At 47.3% G+C, this 20,176-nt stretch overlaps 1 protein-coding gene across 1 annotated transcript in view; it reads left to right on the top strand.

Moving 5' to 3' along the window:
* LOC144719620 (bactericidal permeability-increasing protein-like) overlaps positions 1-20,176 on the top strand; it is a 48,686-nt gene that overhangs the window by 13,801 nt on the left and 14,709 nt on the right. Inside the window, exons 6-13 of the mRNA XM_078595711.1 lie at positions 10,420-10,480; positions 11,648-11,739; positions 12,164-12,340; positions 13,467-13,526; positions 14,966-15,133; positions 17,772-17,839; positions 18,796-18,838; positions 19,914-19,977. Of these exons, the coding sequence (XP_078451837.1) occupies positions 10,420-10,480; positions 11,648-11,739; positions 12,164-12,340; positions 13,467-13,526; positions 14,966-15,133; positions 17,772-17,839; positions 18,796-18,838; positions 19,914-19,977 (733 nt within the window). The remainder of the gene's footprint in view (positions 1-10,419; positions 10,481-11,647; positions 11,740-12,163; positions 12,341-13,466; positions 13,527-14,965; positions 15,134-17,771; positions 17,840-18,795; positions 18,839-19,913; positions 19,978-20,176) is intronic.

Below are 20,176 nucleotides of genomic sequence, written 5' to 3'. Positions count from 1 at the left end.
GAGCAGCGGGGTGGCTGTAGCTAGAGAGAGAGCGGAGGACTCAGACGACGTGCGGAGGCACGAAGCGGAGAAGGTGCGGGTCGGAGCGGAGACATCGCGGGGTGCGAGCAAGAACCCAATAAAGGACACGGAGAACAACATCGGCTGAGAGTCCTTTATTACACTTACCCACGACACAAAGTAGCCGTGAATCAGTGGGGATCCTTGGGTCATGGGGATATCTAGGCTGCCCTGGCTCCCACGGACAAGACTGGAAAATGCGAGGGTGCTCGATAAAGTAGGGGTGGTATTGCTTTGATTCTGTAGGTTAGCCTGGTTGGAGGGATGAATGCAGATTGAACAGCACACAGAGATGGGAATTGCATCGACTAAAGCGCTCAGTCTCGTGCAGGCCGCCAGCTCAGAAAAAAAAACTGCATGTGTGAGAAATTGTGTCGTTTTAGACAACTCACAAAGTTAAGAAAATGTGGCTAGCCAGCCGGTTCTTTGAGCAGGTGGTCTGATTAAAGCCGAGATATTTTGTATAGGTGATTCTGCACACCTGTGCATATTGTTAAATCAACTGTGTTCTGACCAGCACTAATTGTTCTGTTGTGAAGGGTTTTCTCGTCGCAGATTTTAATCACAGATCAGTATTGAGGAGTGTTAGGATTGTTTATTTTTTCTTACTCAGCACCTTAGTAACTATGTAGTTTAGGGTCATTATATTCAGGATTTGTCTCGTAACTATACATAAGTCTTTATTAAACAACTTCAGTAGCTTTCAGTAGCAACAACGAAGCCAACCTTACAGCAACAGTAACCATTCTCTTCCTCAACTATCTCACCCCCTGTTAATGTTACACGTACGTGCGCGTTTTCTACACCCGCCATGTCCTGACAATTAAATCGGCCTCGATTTAGAGAGAATGAAGAACTGTCATTTACAAACAATAGCAGAAACAATATCGATGTTAAAGATCAGCGAACTAAACCACTCTCGGGCCATAACGTTCACAATTTCTCCGAGAACATTGGCGTCAAATTATTAGCGACGGACGACGCTGACGCCGCTTCCATCTATGTAATGACGGAGAGGTTGAATTATCTGACGTAATGTCTGTAGAAATCAAAACATTAGCACTGCCGATGTCGATCTGATGCTGTCACGATGGCAATTCGGGTGACATCTCCACCTCACTGTAACCTGTCATTCTCATCCTCTCATCGATGATGCTACAACTTCAGTTTAGACACGTGGTGTAGCGACGTGTACCTTCAGTTGGCTTCTTGATCCAATTCTCAACACGATACGTGTCAAAAGGTTGCACCTTATTGACTACCGATTGTACCTTGAACTTGGGGTGCATGCGTGTCAGTAGGATGGTGTGCGTCGGCTCCCATTACATGAAAATTACATCACTCATGGTGCACTTCATGTTACCATGGTGATGCTTATCATAGGCCCTCTTTATATACCACCGCTTCTGTTCTATACGTTGATGTGCAACTGCTTGAAGTTCAGCTGGTGGTTGCCAAGGCCCGACGTCATCCATGTCTGTCTGCACACGGATAACTCCATCTTCAAAACGAGCTGTGTAACCATGGACGAGTTGGAAGGGGCTCTCCCTTGTCGTTCTGTTGACAGCACACTTTAGATTGCATTCAATGATCTTCATATTGTCATCCAATCATGATCATCTTCCCTCCGGCTCAGGGTCACGATGAGAGGCGCCATCCCTTCTATTAATATGCTCCACTTGTCCATTGTGTTGTGGGTTCTAGATTTGAAGTTTTCGTGACTGCAAGGATCCATACTCTTTGTTTTTTTCGGTAAAGTCACGTAGGTTAAAAAAAGAAACAAATAAATTTAATCACGACGTTTCGGAGGCAACACAAGCTTCTGTCTTCAGGTGGAACCGTCACAGCAAAATGACTGTATCAAGTGAAGAGAGCTCTAAGACCCACGAGACTATATATACTGGTTAAGGGGAGGGGGGAGGAGCCAGGATGGGCCGTGGGGGGGGGTTATAAGCTGGTGAGGTGACGACCTGTGCTGCAGCTGCGGCTACGCCTGGAGCTTTGTGATGTAGATGGCGGAAGTAGATAAGTAAGCTAGGATTAAGCCGCCTTTTGTTATGCTCGCCGGTGGGTTATATTCCAAAGCAGGCAAGCAGTGTGTGAAAAGCTAAAACACTACTATGGCTGTACAATTATAAGGCAGCTAGAGTTTGGCTTGGTTGATGACATCTTTCCAATGATTGCTTAATTTAAAACCATCCTCTCGGTTGAAGTTGTGTCTATGTTTGTATATCTGGATGGCTTCATGGACAAATCTTTGGTAGTACCCGGGAGGTTTGCAGAGTACTTTGGTATCGGAGAAAACAATATCATGAGAACCCGCTGTGTTGAAACAATGATCAGCTACAGCCGAATAATTCGTTCTGCCGTGTTTCAAATCTGATTTGTGCTCGCGAATTCGTTCAGAAATATGTCGTTTCGTCTCCCCAATATAGCAGTCACCACAGGTACAATTCAATTTGTAAACACCGGGGTACTGTAAGTCAGGAATGGCATCCTTTACGGATGGGATCAGATCACGGATTTTGTGTACTGTATTGAATCAGACCTGGATCTTGTGTTTGTTTAGAATTTTGGAAATCTTTTTGGTAACGCCTGCTATGTATGGCAACGTGATGATTTTGATCAGAGTTTCAGGTGGTTGTTTCTGCATGGTGGGAGAAACAGCTTGGCGGATAATACGGTCAGAGTATCCGTTCATCTTGAGGGCCAGATGTAAATGTTTTAATTCACTGGCCAGGTGGTGTTGGTCTGAGATGCAATGAGCCCTATGGTATAGTGTTTTGATGAGGGAATTATTTTGAGCCGGGTGGTGGTGGGAATCAGGCTTCAAGTAGGAATCTGTGTGGGTGGCCTTCCTGTAAACAGAATGTACCAAAGAGCCATTGGGCCTCCTCTCAAACAGAACATCCAAGAATGGTAGCTTGCCATCTTTCTCCACTTCCATGGTAAATTTGATGGATGGGTGTCTGGAATTGATGTGGTCTAGGAATTGGTTCAATGCTGGGAGGCCATGTGGCCAAATGACGAAAGTGTCATCCACCTATCTCTTCCACAGGGAAGGACGAAGGGTGGATGTCTGGATGGCATCTGATTCAAATTTCTCCATGAAAACATTGGCTATCACTGGTGACAAGGGGGAACCCATAGGGGTACCCCCGTCTCCACACGCCGGCCCCCCTGCATCCTAGAAGGATGTTATTAATCAGCTTAACCCCCACCCCTGACTCCACACGCCCCCCCCCCCCCTGCATCCCTCCTCCCTAGCTCCCCCCCCCTCTTACCCTATATAATCGCTTGTCACAAATAGCTATCTCTGCCCACTACAGTAATTCTGTTTTTTTTTCTGCTGTGGTTGTCCCACCTGATGACTGAAGCTTGTGGTGCCTCCGAAACGTCGTGATTTAATATAGATTTTTTTATTTTTTTTATTTTCACCTACGTGACTTTACCGAAAGAACCAAAGAGCACAGTACTCCTCTGTAGAGTGGACTTGGGCCTGCGTTGATACAGTATATTCAACGTGTGAGCGTCGCTTCACCATGTTGTACCCGCGAGTTTCTGGATAACGTTCACTCGTGCTTTTGTTTTAATTTAGGCTGGTTTAAGGTGGTGCCGGAAGTTGAGCATCTGGTCTAGGGTAACTCATAGGCACCAAGGGTGGTGGTCATGCATTTGCGGTGTTCCACAGAAGTTGTCATTTAATGTTTTTGTGGCTTTCCTATTATTCAGATGGAAGACGGAGACGATGCTCTTGGAAGTGTTTAGCTTTAGGCACCAATTTGTGAAGTATGCTTCTAAGGTCTTGAGATATTTTTCAAGAACTTTTCCAGTGCCCTCTATGATCCGGGCTTGGGTTGCCAGTGCGATGTTGATTGCCGGAATGTCGCTGATGTAGAGATTGAACAGCACTGGGGCTAGAACATACCTCTGCGGCAGTCCATTGTCAAATCTTCATGGGCTGCTGGCAGCTCCAAGGTGGATGGTGAACTTTAGGTCACTCAGCATTTCAGTGATGAGTTTGATAGTCGGACGGCAAGGCACGACTGTCGCAAGCTTTAGCAGGAGACCCTTCTGTGATATGCTATCATATGCTGAGGAGAGGTCGATGAATGCTGATCCTATTTTGAGTTGCCATTCAAAACCAGCCTCAATGTGAATTGTTAAAGCTAGTGTAGTGACAGAGAAAGGTCACTACTGTGTCGGCCCGTACGAAGGCTGGGGGCCCCAAGGGGGTGCCTGGGGGGTCACGTGGTGGAGGGATCCGGACCCTCCCAGAGGTGGGGGAAGTGAGGCGTGTCCTGGGAAGGGAGGCGTGGCCTGAAGAGAGCCAGCCACGCCAAACCAAATATAAGCGTGGTGTGAACGCAGAGCGAGGATGCTGTTGTACTGTACTCCAAGGTGAAGACATCTTCGGTCGTCAAGTCCCGAGTCGTCGTCCTGGGCCAGGCAGGCCGTTGCCTGCCTGGTCCAGTCTGTGTCGTGTTCCAGAGTGTTAGTGAGTTGAGGAAGGTGGTCACCACCTCATGTAGAGTGTTATATTATTTACCGTTTAATAAATAGTGTTGCCTCCAAGTTGCGTGTGTGTGCACCTAATTCGAACCTACTACATTTGGTGTAGAAGTGGTCATCGAACTTTCGCTGATTAATTTGAAGAAGCTGTACCCTTCGCTGCCATGGTGTAAAAGCTGGCAGCGAAGTGCAAGACCCAACCGGAGGTGCGGATGGACGGTGTGGGTTGCACCTGGCCTCTCCCTGCGACGATCACGGAGTCTGGGGCCTCGGTGATGTGCCCGGGGGATGGGCGACTGCAGCCTGCATGGGAGGAGGCTGCGAGCCCGGGCTGGTCGCCATCGACGGCGAGTTGGAGCGACGTCGCTCGTCAACTCGACCAGCTGCTGGTGGCAAGGGAGTGGCCGGGTGTTGGTGAGTGGCGAAATTGCAAGATGACGCAGCTGTGGCGTTCGCGCCGTTTCGGCGGTGCCGGCGTTCCTGCATTTCACTGCGGCGGCGTTCCCGCCATTTGCACCATGCTGGGGGTTTCCCGCCACTTCAACGTGCCGGCGTTTCCCGCCACTTCAACGTGGCGGCGTTCCCGCCATTTCAACGTGTGGGCGTTCCCGCACTTCCCACAGCGGCGTTCCCGCCATTTTCACCGCGGCAGTGTTTTCGCGATGGCGGCGTTCCCGCCTTTTGCGCCTTGTGTGTTGCGCCGGCCTGGCGGCGCGCCGCTGCAGCCCTGTGATTACGGGCCTCCCTCCCCACATTGAAGTAAGAAGAGCGGGGGAGGGCATCGGTGGTGAGAGCGAGAGGGGCCCGTGATTGAAGAGAGGGTTTCGACGTTGGAGACACTGCTGGGAGGGACTTTTTCAGTTTGACTCTCCGGTTTTGTGTTCCTCGCGGACGGTTAAATACGGCGTCGAGATCGGTATCTTCTGGGTGTAGTTAATGATTAATTCGTTGTTGGTGTCCCGAGCTCCGTTGATATGCTGTAGGTTGCCGTGTTAACGACTCGTGTTGTTACATCGTTTTGTTGCGAAATCGCCATTGTTATTGTGTATACTGTATGGAGTTTCGCTCGTGATTGTCACGTGTAACTGTAAGAAACTTTGATCGTCATTGTTGCCAAGGTACAGACCGTATGGAGCTTTGCTTGGAATTGTTAACAGTGTAGGGACTGTTGGGTACTTGCTTGTGATTATTTACTATGTACGGATTGTCTGGAGTATTGATTGTGTGTGTTGCCATGTGGGGACTGGATGGAGCATTGCGCCAAATGATTCACTGTACGAATTTCATATACTGCATATACTGTATTAATCAATTTGGCGATTCTTGGGGTTTGTGTATAGTTTTATTGCTCTCAAAATTCGAATGCCCTGAGTCCCATGGTTAATGTTGAAGGAGATTTTGAAATGACAGGTTCGATTCGTTTCAAACTCACTGGTTGGTTCCTGTCCGTTGTTGCACAGATGATGTCTTTTGTGCGAGAATGCTCCTTGTGTTCTACATGGATCGGGGGTCCGTTTCCGTTAATTGCCGTCAAATTGCGTTGCTCTCCACTCGGTTGGTACAGCTGCATGCTGCAATGCGAGTCTCGGAGATGATGTGTACGGATACGGGATGTGAGGTGTATTGTTGTGACCCATTGAATATTCGGGATCGTCACAAATTGTGCGTACCTGTTCGGCATTGGATCAGTTCTGTGGGGGATCATAATTCAAATTGTATGTGTTGTGATGGTGTTAAATTGCGATGGTGACATGCGGCCAGGGATTTGGAATTGTGCTGCTGGCTGTCACCTATCTTGGGGCGCAGGTTCTGACCAGGATGGCCCAGTGAGTGTTGCGTGTCTAACATGAACGTTGTGGTCCCGTCATGCAATGGCTGACGGCTTGACCTGACAGCCCGGAGATTGAAACACTCCGTGGTATGTCTAGCCTAGTGGGCTGTGTGCGCTCACAGGGCTCGGAGAGTGTGGTCCCGTCATGCAATGGCTGACGGCTTGACCTGACAGCCCGGAGATTGAAACACTCCGTGGCATGTCTAGCCTAGTGGGCTGTGCGCTCACAGGGCTCGGAGAGTGTGGTCCCGTCATGCAATGGCTGACGGCTTGACCTGACAGCCCGGAGATTGAAACACTCCGTGGTATGTCTAGCCTAGTGGGCTGTGCGCTCACATGGCTCTGAGAGTGTGGTCCCGTCATGCAATGGCTGACGGCTTGACCTGACAGCCCGGAGATCGAGACACTCCGTGGCTTGTCTAGCCTAGTGGGCTGTGCGCTCACATGGCTCAGAGAGTGTGGTCCCGTCATGCTGTCTGATAGCTTGACCTGACAGCCCGGAGATCGAGACACTCCGTGGCTTGTCTAGCCTAGTGGGCTGTGCGCTCACATGGCTCGGAGAGTGTGGTCCCGTCATGCTGTCTGACAGCTTGACCTGACAGCCCGGAGATCGAGACACTCCGTGGCTTGTCTAGCCAAGTGGGCTGTGCGCTCACATGGCTCAGAGAGTGTGGTCCCATCATGCTGTGTCTGATGGCTTGACCTGACGGCCCGGAGAGTGAGACACTCCGAGGTGCGTTGAAACAGTGGGCTGGAGATTCGTAAGGTTCAGGTGGAGTTGTCCTGTTACGTTGGGACTGTATCCCTCAGTTGTTAGGGTGCATGTTGTGCAATGAGTGAACGTTGGGTCGTCTCAGCTCGGTCGGTACAGTTATATGCTGCGATGCGAGTCTTCGAGAGAGACTGGCTCGTCTCAGCTCGGTCGGTACAGCTATATGCTGCGATGCGAGTCTTGGAGAGAGACTGGGTCGTCTCAGCTCGGTCGGTACAGCTATATGCTGCGATGCGAGTCTTGGAGAGAGACTGGGTTAAAATCCCACCGATATGGCCGACGCGTGCTGCTGGTTGTGACGCCGCGTCGGAAAGGCGGTGGGGTGGTAACATGGAAATTCTCCCCCCGATATGGCCGACGTGTGTTACTGGTTGTGACGCCGCGTCGGAAAGGCGGTGGGGTGGTAACATGGAAAATCCCCCCCGATATGGCCGACGCGTGCTACTGGTTGTGACGCCGCGTCGGAAAGGCGGTGGGGTGGTAACATGGAAATTCCCCCCCGATATGGCCGACGCGTGCTACTGGTTGTGACGCCACGTCGGAAAGGCGGGGGGGTGCTAACGGGTGACTGTCATTGCATGCGTGATTCTAACGGGTGGGGGGGCTGTGCTGGAGCGTAAGTGGGTTAGCCAGTTTTCATGTATAATTGTTGTTAATTCCCCGTTTTCTATGCGGTTCCCTTTTACCCTCGTCGATTCTGTATATATTACGTGATTGTATTTCTTATCGGTCGCCGGTCATTTATTGATGTTGTTGGTTCGGAGGCACACCTTTTCGATGTTTCACAGTTGTGTTACAGCCGGGGACGGCTGTGTGTTTATACAGAGGGGGGTGATGTAGTGACAGAGAAAGGTCACTACTGTGTCGGCCCGTACGAAGGCTGGGGGCCCCAAGGGGGTGCCTGGGGGGTCACGTGGTGGAGGGATCCGGACCCTCCCAGAGGTGGGGGAAGTGAGGCGTGTCCTGGGAAGGGAGGCGTGGCCTGAAGAGAGCCAGCCACGCCAAACCAAATATAAGCGTGGTGTGAACGCAGAGCGAGGATGCTGTTGTACTGTACTCCAAGGTGAAGACATCTTCGGTCGTCAAGTCCCGAGTCGTCGTCCTGGGCCAGGCAGGCCGTTGCCTGCCTGGTCCAGTCTGTGTCGTGTTCCAGAGTGTTAGTGAGTTGAGGAAGGTGGTCACCACCTCATGTAGAGTGTTATATTATTTACCGTTTAATAAATAGTGTTGCCTCCAAGTTGCGTGTGTGTGCACCTAATTCGAACCTACTACACTAGCACCTGGTTGCAGTAATTTTGGCCGGTTCAGAACCCGGATTGTTACTTGGGGACTATGTTGTCAAGCATAGGATTCAGCTTTTGGAGCAGGAGCTGCTCCAATAGCTTGCAGCAGATGCTGCGGAGGGAAATTGGGCAGTAGTTGTTGGCCTCTGATGCGTCGTTAATCCCTAACAGTAATTGTGCACTATGGTACAACCTATAACCACTGAACCGTACCAGATGAGGGTATTTCAATTTCCACCAACCGTCAATATGCGGCTAGAGTGGTTCATCTTCTTGGTTCTTTCGGTAAAGTCACGTAGAAGGGAAGTAATAAAATAATAAAAATAAAACATAATAAAAATAATTCTCACGACGTTTCGGCCACAACGCAAGCAGCCGTCTTCAGGTGGAGAATAGGTCTGTCAATTAGACATAGTCTGAATGGCACGCTCCAGGCTTGGAGCGACTATTTATGCTGGGATGGAGGGGCGAAGAGCGTCTTGACAAAATAATTTGCATATCAAGAGGAAATAATTTGCATATCAAGAGGAAATTCCTCTTGATATGCAAATTATTTTGTCAAGACGCTCTTCGCCCCTCCATCCCAGCATAAATAGTCGCTCCAAGGCTGGAGCGTGCCATTCAGACTTTGTCTAATTGACAGACCTGTTCTCCACCTGAAGACGGCTGCTTGCGTTGTGGCCGAAACGTCGTGAGAATTATTTTTATTATGTTTTATTTTTATTATTTTATTACTTCCCTTCTACGTGACTTTACCGAAAGAACCAAGAAGATGAATCCCTGCAGTCACGAAAGCTTTAAATCGAAATTTAGAGTGGTTCATTTAGGCGTGGGAATGACAAAGAATGCTGACATTGCCTCATCTCCCTGCACAGTCGGCTGCACCTTCAAAAATTCCTCCTGCAACCCGCCCAAGGCCTTGAATGTGACCTAAAACCTGTGCTTGAAGATCTCCCAATTGCCACGGTTGCCATGACCTTCTCTATGGGACCCAGGCGACGTAGATGTTTCTGTCCCAGCTCCCGTCACTCTTGAATGACAGTGGCGAGCTGTCGCTGAGTGGATGAGTCTTACTCAGAAGCTGTCTCAGGTCGCAGCTGATCCGCAGGCGCTTCCGCCTGTGTTTGGCAGCTGCAACAAGCACTGCATAGTCATGGTTTTCTTGACTGGCCTGGAAGGTAGTGAAGTCTACTGCTGTCTCTCGCTTACCGGTGGCAGCAAAGGCTGCTGCTGTGCTGCTGGCTGCTCTCTCGCTCTCCACCAGTGGTTGTGGAAGCTGCCATTGCGTCGCTCGCTGGACGAAGTTCGACGACAATCACTGCAGTCATGTGGCGAGTGCTTCTGTCAGCCTGTCCAGATTATCCCCAAGTCGGGAAGGATTCTCTTGTCCCAAGCTGCCCAATGCGGGAGCATCAGTCGTTGGCCAGGATGGTGGTGGATGCTCCAACAATAGCGATGTTAGGTCGACATAGGATGACCAATTTGGCTCGTGTTCTCTGAGCGTGGCACCTTTGCCCCAGCTGCCACTATCACATCTCATCCTTCAGCACTTTCTCTTGATAAAACTCTTCTCCCGATCGGGCGTGGGTGCCTCTGTATGAATACAGAATGTTATCTTACCGTTGCCACCAGATGTGGAAGAGTACAGCACACATAAGTAGAGTTGCTTCAAGGTCAGCTTTATTCACACTCACTTTGGATTGTGTAAGATTTTCGATTTCTCATGTGACACCATTGTCTTTGCTCTATGTATTTGCTTAATTGTATATTTAATTTAACTTATTTTTCTTTTGTAATTTTGGTAACCCAGATCGCCCTTGCAAATGAGACTATGCTGGTTTCTTGAGTTCTCACCTGGTTAAACAAATAAAACTTGATGTTACACAATACATTAAACAGACATCGGCAACTGTTTTGTTATCGCTTGATTAATTTAGTTGTTGTTTAATTATATATTTCAGATATGCCAAACAGTACTTGATGGCATCAGTAACCTGGAACGGAATCTTCAGGAGATCTCAAGTGAGAGGACCCCACTTCACCAAATCCCACCTTGCATGAGCTCGTCCACATTTACAAACGAGATTACAGTTGCATGAAATACATTTTTTCACGAGTGGCACAAAAGTGGGGAAGGCACTTTAACAACGCTTTGCTGACAGTGGCGCAAAAGCAAGTCGATGAAATAATAGAGCACAGCCGGAATGTGGCCCACAGTGGCATAGTTGCTATGGGCTGCACATGGACTAATGGAGCCTATTACACGTATATACACGTGTAGCTCTACATACAACTGTCGCCACTACGCTAAAGAGTGCTCACACGTAAAAAAGAAAACAGCTGTACACGCGATAATGTACACGTGGTTGTTTTGTTTTTAATACTCTTTTGACTTACAGTGATAACGTTTGTGCCTTTAGGACTGATTTCTGATTCTTTGTTCTCCCCCTGTTCTGCATTACGCTCCTCTGGATTCTCCAATTGTCTTCCATAGCTCAAGGAAACATACAATGTAACTCGTATTTGTCAAACATTGACACGATTGGGATCACACACAGCCGCAACACAGCGACTTAACAAAATATTTCCCGACCGCAAAAACTTGGCAGGACTCAGTGAGGCTTTCCCGGGTAAACTAGCTTAAATAAATCTATTTTATTCGAGTGTTTGTGGTCGGCAGACCTGAAAGTGAAACTTTAACAAGATTCTTCTCTCCAGTTTTTACGTTTTGATTATCACAACAATGTATGTTTTTTAAGTATGTATGGTAAAACACAATATGATATTGTTCTGCTTGCTCACCCAGAGTGCCTCACTGAGTGTCAAGACAATTGTTCAGGAGCATCCTGCCAAGTTTTCCCAGTCGGGGGCAATATTACTGCTGTGTGCTATTCTAATCGAGTAATTTGTAAATACGTTTTCAGCATTGAGATATTTGGCTAATACCAGTTACATTGTAATGGTTGTCTTGGCCTATAGAAGAAACCAAATAAGCCGGAGGAAACCCATGCGGAACAAGTGGAGAACATACAGACTCCACACAGAAAGATACCCTCGTCAGGATTTAAACACACGCCCTTCTTGTTGTCACCTGACATATATGAATGCAGAGCTGTGCATGTTCCACGTGTGCGTGCAATGTACGTTTCGCGAGTTCTGATGCTTCCGCTGTGTTTGCTGGTGTCGCAGTGACGTCAAAGGTGGACGAGTTCACAGAGGTGGACTACACCCTCGTGAGCCCCCCCGACATCACGGCAATCACCATCGACATGAACTGCAAGGTTACCTCATTCTCTTGCTGATATTCTCCACGATGGCGCTCGTGATTATTTTGTGGTAATCGCTGCCAGGTTTGCACTCCACGTCGGGGAGCGTCCGCAGGAAGGATGGCGCAGCGACGACGCTCGCGCCTCACGGAATGAAGGTGCCTGGGTTCAATCCCCGACTCTGGTGCCTTTCTGTGTGGAATTTGTTTGTTCTCCCCCTGTTCACACACACACTGTAACAGATATTGGGCAATCATCCAAAACCTAAAAAATCACCCGAAAATTACCCCATTTTCAGGTGATATCACCCACTGCTCTGAAAACATGGCACGGCCCTCGAGAAAAGAGTATTTACACTTCGTGAGGGTTTCATGCTTAAACAAGCGTAGTCATAACAATAATAATCAAAGTGATTGTGTTTTTTTTTTGTTTCCCACAGGGAGAGTTCTACAGCCTGGCACACAGAGCGGAATTCCCAAAGCCACCGCCGCCTATGGACCTCGGAGCCTCAGCAGACCGCATGCTGTACTTTGGCCTATCTCAATACCTGTTCAACAGTGCCGGCTTCGCATACCACACCTCTGATGCCCTCAAATGCGTCGTCAATGATCAGATGGTGAGGAAATCCATATGTAGACGAAATGACTGCTTCCTTCTTTCTATACCTCTCCCTCCACATACAAAAAAAAAACTTTTTGTATGCATCACATTGGTCACGCAGCCTTCTGGGAGTTAATTTTTGTAAGCAGCATTGGAACGTAATCTATATATATAAAAGGGAAATTTGTGATTGTGTGTCTGTTCAAAATGTTTAGCATTCTTCCCGACATGCAACAAACTTGAAATTTACCATGTGGGTACTTTCCAGACTGTATGTTGGGGGGGGGGGGGGCGCAATAATGCATATTTTTTGCACGTCAAATGAGCTGTGAAGTCACATCTGTCATGTCACCCGCGCATGCGTAGTGCTTGACGTGCTGCGCTACGAGTTCGATTCCCGCTCACGGCCACCACCGGTGACGATTATTTCAGCCGGTCCTGGGCCTCCCCTCGGTCGGCTCAGCCTCGTGGCGATATAAAAAAAAGCACATTTGTCGTAATCATCATTTATTTTCCCACGATTCGCAACCCCAGTCAGAAAGTCTTGCGGAGTGCGTCAAAATCAGTTCTTGTGATGTCGAAGCAGTCGGAAGACGAATGTTAAATAAGCAGCTGAACACGAAGCTTCACAGTATGTTGCCGTATAGCAGCACCCAGCCTGATGAATATTGGCTCCGTATTCCAAAGGCAGATTTCACTCGTGCGGTGCTTGAACCAATGCTGGTGAACTGCCAGCCGTTAATAGGCAAGGACCCTGTCCTTTAGTTATGGGTCATAGTAAGGACGTGTGGCCGATGGGATGTGTAAAATATATTTTTTAAATGTTGTGTGGAGAGACAGATATGTGAAGGAGGCGAATTGTCTTCTCGTTTATTTTGTTACATTTTAAAGTTTGCTTCTGATTTATAAATTTAAAACTACATTTTTTAGAACTGCTTTTTGTGTCTAGTTTGTTGTCCTTCCCCCACACCTCCGATTAGCACGGGCTGGCTACGTACGGCGGTGCAAAAGAAGTTCAACATACATTTACAGAACTTGAGGTTCACTCCAAGTAATGGCATCAGCTGTTCACCTTATGGTAGAGATGTTGCCCATAAAGTGCATGCTGTGACGCTGCATGGACACGTGTGTTTCTGTTGTAGCTGCCGAAAGATGCTCCTCTCCACCTGAACATCTCCAGCCTGGCTATACTGATGCCCAAGGTATGATTCCATTCCTTATGCCTGTCCTGGTGGGGTGTTTTTGGCATATATCTTCGTCTATTTACATACGAGTGCAAATTTCCATTTTCACATTCCTTTAAATTAACCATATCGTGCAGATTCCCTGCAGACACGCGACTTAACAACTTTCCATGAGAATCAACATTGTCGACAGAGCCATAGACAGTGCCTCGCACGATTGCTTACGATGCGTGACAAAGGTGTGTTTATTACTCGGGCTGATGATTACAGCTGGGACAGTCGGCCGATTTAAATCGAATAGACTCGACTCGTAATAAACTGCTCGATGACTTGGGACCGGCTGCCTGCCGAAGGCGGACCCCCCCCCTCCCCCCACGTGACCCACGCCCGGCAGGACGTGGCCAGTGAAGCCCGAGACTTGAGCGAACACTGCCCATCACCTACCACGGAGTTGAGACTTTTTTGTCAATTAATTTAATGGAATGTGATAACTCGACGAATCGGACCAATGATTGGCAATCGATTACCTAGATAATCGGATAGCAGCCCAGCTCTGCTGATAATTATGCAATGTAATATATGTAGAGTGTGTTCTCCTCTAACGAGGTAGTTGTGTTCCTGAAGAACACCGCGTTACTGAAAGAGCGCGTTATAATAAATCATATATAACACAAGGTAACGCATAGTCCGCAATAACACGTTAGTTATGTATATGCAGGCTGAGCAAAGACTGAGAGGCATGTGGGTAGCATCTAGAAGCTTCCAGCAGTATTCCACCTTGTGTGATGCTACACCGAGGTAGCCATACAACAGCCTATTCCTGTTTAACACGTAGGAGGCTTTCACGACCAATATCAGCCATAAGAGTTTTTTTTTTGGGTTAGACCGCGTAAATATATAAATGTGTCGTTAAAACCCTCCACCACCCGACACAGCCAACTAGTCAGGGTTGTCACGTAAACAGAACGTGGCCAATTCGTCACTAGTACAGCACACCGGTGTGTTGGAGAGCCAAGCCACAACATTTACAATCTGAGTACGACGTTTCGCCAGTAATTACTAGATTCATCAGGCGACAGCCATATCTGTGGAGAAGTCTAACTCTTCCGTTCCTTATTCCTACTCGTGCGACGTAGTGATATTCACTCAATCGTGTTATATCCAATTCGCGTCATGAAAGCACGCGTTATTAGAGAACAGACTGTACATGTATTATTATTATAACTATGCTTATTTACCCAGTCTCACGAGGTCTCGTGACTCTCTCTCCGAGGAAGGCCTTGCCAAGTGTCTGCTGTCGGTGACGATAATTGCTACGTAAATTCCCAGCTGAGTAATGTTCCAAGTAACTTTTTGAAAATGTGTAGCATGAGATGTACGTAGATATGAGATCGAATTATCAAGGGAAGAGAAGCTATACCGTGCTGTATTGGTGTAATGTGACGTTGTGTTTCTAGTTACGGAAGATGTTTCCCGATCTCCCCGTGGAGCTGTTGATTGCATCCCGTGAGCCGCCGTCTCTCTTGATGACTGCGGGGAACCTCTCCCTGTGTGTCGACGCAGCGGTGGACGTTGTGGCCGTGTGGCCCAACAGCTCACAGGCATTCCTCTTCTCCCTCGACGTTGTAAGCATTTGGGAACTGTCGCCGAGATTATTTCGTTTTCAAACAGTTGCTGATCACAGGCCCAACAGCTCAAAAACGTCAAATGGCCAGAAAGCAACATAACTGTTGAATTTAGACTTAAAACGTTCGTGACTGCAGGAATACATGTTGCTTTTATTATTTTCAATGTATTCTTTTTGTTTGTATTATTTTTTTTATCTACGTGGCTTTACCGAAATAACAAAGAATATAACTCTTGAAGTAATGAATACAATAGGAGTCAATGCGTTTCTTGATTGAGAGTTTGAATATAAGAGTTTGAGAAATTAGATTACGGGAATGGAATTCCAATGTGGATTGGTGCGAGCGAAGCGGAAAGGTAAGTGTTGTGATCTGCAGTGTGGCGAATGGGTGAGTACATGAAAGGGCGAGTGTGTGCGTGAGTGGTGAGACGGTGAATTACTGCCCTAGGAGCTCACGATCACAAATCACTATTTCATCTCATCAACAAAATTATTTGAAGCACCACACCCTTTTAATGATCTGATCTCCAACCCCAGGAACATGTCTGCAGGTTTTCTGAGCATTTCTCTGATGGCTTAGGGAAGGGAAACCCCTACAGTACAGATTGAGTAAGGATTGCTTGACTTTGCTGGGGCTGCTGTAGCTCAAATATTGGAGTAAATAACCGGCCCTGCAAGGAGTTGGCTAATGTGTCATCTGTTGAGGAAGTAAGAAGAGCAAAAAAAGTGCAAGGTAGAAATTACCTCCCAAGCGAATTATTGAGGGTGTAAATTTTGTGTAAGCTCCCCGAGGTGACATCATTACATTCCCCTGGGACACAGGACAGCTTCAACAGGAATGGAAGGATCGGAATTATGCTCTGGTGGCCCCCCTCTTTAGTAATGAGGATCGTACAGATTGCAACAACTACAGGGGCATCTCCCTTGCCAGGCACACTGAGGAGAGGCTTGCGGAGTATAAATTTGGTTTAAGGCCAGGGTGGTCCTGCACGGATGCCATATTATGTCTGTCTGCTACAGCACAGGTGTAGGGAATTCCAACAGGACCTACATCTCTGCTTTATTGGCCTGGTCAAGGCCCATGATACCATCAATAGACCAGGGTTGTACTTCCTTTTTTCAGAGTCCCTGACTCTCTGCTCACAATCATTAAGAACCTAAGGACATTCATGATGGTGGGCAGGCCCGGATAAAGCTACGTTGCCAGGAGTCGGATTCATTCCCAGTTCACCTTGGAGTGTGACAGAGATGTCGTCTGGTACCAACACTATTTAACATCATCTTTGACCACATAGTTCGAGAAGCTTTCCATGGCTGTACCAGAGAAACTTCCATTTGGTACAAATACAATGGGACGCTGATCAATGCCCGGGTGCAGTCGAGGGATGGCTCTATATTGGTCAGCCATGTTAGGTATGCTGATGATCTGGTGATTGCTACTCAAAAAAGGAGATGGAGGTCCTGCTGCTGAACCTGGAGTGTGCCACTTAGAGGTGGGGCCTTACTATTAGGCCCACCAAAACCAAGCACAAGCTTGGGTATTTTGTGCCATCAAACACTCCACCCCTCAACTCACCATTGGTGATGAGGCAGTTGTGGAGAGAGTGTAGAGTTTTCCAAACCTGAGCAGTGTGCTTATGACCAGCTCTGGTTTGACAATGGAGGTCTTGCTCTGAATCATTCGGGCAGCATTATATTTTCATCACCTGTGTAACGCTGTCAAGAAGCTACCTGGTTTGTTGCTCCACACAAAGCTTCAGGTCTTTTCGGTCACAGTCATGCCCTCCCTTCTATATACTTGCGAAACGTGGACTCCTCCAATGGAAAATCTGCACCGGTTTGAAACATTCATGCAGGCCTGCCTATAATCCATCCTGAGTTTAACCAGGTTGGATTATGTGAACTCACAAATCCTTTAAAGATGTAGACACTTTCTCATCAGTGAGCGCCTCTGGCAGACAAGGCTGCGTTGGCTTGGTCATGTAGCCCGCATGCCCAGCCACCGCATGCCAAAGCAGCTTCTGTTTGGCCAGATAGAGGGCGATAAATTGGCGCAGCATGGGTTATAAGAGATGGACTGATACAGTACAGGAGAATGTGAAGCTGACTGGATTGGCCAATGACTAGTACCAGTGGTGTCAAGATCAGCCTCTATGGAGGAGGCTCATGAAGGACGCTACTGGGCAGTTGGAGACAATTGTCCTCCAACAACAACAGAGGGCACAGGTGGTGCATCTGCCAGTTATCTCAGTAAGTCAACCCATGGCACCTGGGTCTGTCCCGTGACTTCTTGTCAACGAACTTTCGACACTTCACGTGGCTTCGGATTGCACCTGGCCTGGCACAAACGCCATGGTGACGTCATCGCCACTTAGTGGCAAATGGCGGCTGTTGCTGTGTTGTTGTGACCTCCAGTAGACCAAACAGCTAATATGATAGTAGAACTGTCAAAGTGTGAGGTGACTGACCGCGAGTGACTGGAGTGAATACGTGAGTGTTGGATCATCAATCATCCCTGGCTGCTTTACTCTGAATCCCTGGGTTCATGCCCCTCCCCATCCCTTGTGATACGCGTGGTGCTCTTTTGCCGCCACTCTCTGTGTGGGTCATGTACATGGGTTGCCATGTCCTTGCAGAATGTTTCTCTTACCACCAAACTCACAATTGATGCTGACAAGCTGCATGGCATCCTTGCGCTGGACAGGTAAATTGCAAGAACTGTATTGCGACACCATTGTCACACAAAACACACGTTGATGCACATCTAACCTTTGAAATGTATTATTGTACATGTGTTAATAATCCCAAACTTAGTTTAACATGTAGGCTTTCACGACCAATATTATCCGTAACAAAGGATTTTTTGGGTTAGATCGCGTAAATATAAATCGCCTGATGAAGCTGTTTGTAATCACCAGCGAAACGTCGTACTCAAATTGTAAATGTTGTGGACTTACTCTCCAGCGCACCGGTGTGCTGAACAAGTAACTAATTGGAACGTTTTGTTTACGTGACAAACCTAACTAATTGACTGTGTCGGGTGGTTGCGGATTTAACGACACATTCAAATTTACGCAATCTCACCCAAAAAACCTCGATTATGAATCCCAAGGTTGCGTACCCTTTTTGCCAACATAATATTAAATTCACATCCACAATGAGCAGCATATGGGCGGCAGGTTAATTGTATCCCCACACGATAAAACCCCATAATCATGACAGAAAAATAGTTTGGGCGAGAAAACCATTCATTTAAAACAACAAAGAACAACGTGTCAACAGCGCTCAGCCTATGAGCTTTACTCAAGAGCCATCGGCAAGTCCAGGGCCACGATGCATTTCTACAAAAACCCGCTGAAATTTGTTTGTCGGTGTAATAACCAAACATGCGTGCTGTCTACTTCAGTGGACGGAAAAGATCATGTGACGTCATTCACAAGAGTTAGGCCATTGTGTGCCCATATCACGGTCTAATTTTCCCAAATTTGAATTATCCTGCTCAGCACCATAATTACAATGACAAAATGTGTATATTATTTATATATTCACGAACATATAGAGAATTTTTATATAAATGCATACAATGCAGTACTGCATTCCAGACATTTGGAAAAGTGATATTTCTGTACTTTTAATTTGTATATGATTGTGTGTACACAGCATTAAAATCAGTGAACTCAAGTCTGCAGTGGGTTCTGTACCGGTAAGTGTGTTTTTTATTGTATCCTGGAAATTGTGCGACCAAATTCTTGACACAGCAACATTCAAATGTTAGAGATGTAAATTAGCCCATCTCGGTGAAAATAAGAATCCTAACCGGGAGGCCATTATGGGAATTTAAATTATGCTAATCGCAGGACTTCAACTCAAAGCACTAGATTATTGGCCCAGTGATAAACAAGTGATTAAGGACGTTACATTTCAGGGAAGATTTAACAACACAGAGAGGCGTAGTCATCATGCCGTGCATGCATGCCATCTGACTACCACGCTGCATGTAAAATGTTCTCAGGCTCAGTTCAGTTGCTCGATGGCACTGTCTTGCTTCCAAAGACTCATTAGTGGCTCAGCCATGGATTGCCTCGGGCTCAGCTCATGGAAAAACCTGAACATGGCTGGGACCGTGCTCAGAGTCGGCTCAAGTTGAGCACAGCTTCGAGCTGGCTGATCACTTGAGCCAGAGTCAAGCCTGAGCCGATCCGCGACTAAGAATATGGGCCTCAAAGTGTTCACGCATTCAGCTTTGTCGAGCTAGTGGCTTAACAAGACTGAGCGCATTGTACTTCCAATATTATGGTCATGTGACATGTATGCAAGACGCGATGGGAGTCATTCCTTCCTGCTGTTTGTGAGCACACCTTTGTGTTGTTATATTTACTTATTTATATCCTGCACACATTTTCCGGTTGTGAAAGCTGGCATGTTAGGAAGTTATAGACAAAGTGGACACGTGAAGTGAATGAAAACCAGTAGGGTGCCGAAAAATGTGAGTGCCATTGAAATACAGGGAAAGAGACCGATGGGCCATCTAGGAACATGATGGAGTGAGACGATACGGATGTGGAGATGGATGTGAGGATTTGAAAGTGGTGGAGGAATACGAGAGAGATTGGAGGATGGGTGAAGGTGGAGGGACTGTCTGTAACCTCGGTACAGATAAATCATATCTATCCTAGTGATTTTCTGAAATTGAATACATAATATAACGAAGTATTCATCATCTTGTTTATCCAAGTACGCTGCTAAACATGGACCTCTTTGTGTGTTTTTCACTGCAGGTGATGGCATTTCAGTTGGGCATAAAGTTCATTACTGAAAAGATCGTCCTACCAAAAGTGAACGGTAATTCATAAGGTGTAAAGTTAATCATTGTCCAACTGCACTTTGTGTCTGAACATTTGTGAAAGCGAGGGAAGCATTCCCAAAGATAAGTTAATGTACTTATTCATCGATGTGGCAACACCGTTACTCAAGCAACATCTACACCTTTATGATGAACACGACTTTACAACCAGAACTTAACAGCAAATCTACACTGTCT

Source organism: Lampetra planeri, chromosome 6 (genome assembly GCF_965212315.1).
Source record: "Lampetra planeri chromosome 6, kcLamPlan1.2.h2, whole genome shotgun sequence".
Classification (NCBI taxonomy): domain Eukaryota; kingdom Metazoa; phylum Chordata; class Hyperoartia; order Petromyzontiformes; family Petromyzontidae; genus Lampetra; species Lampetra planeri.
Note: the sequence above shows the minus strand (reverse complement) of the source record. Positions and strands in the feature narration are given on the sequence as shown.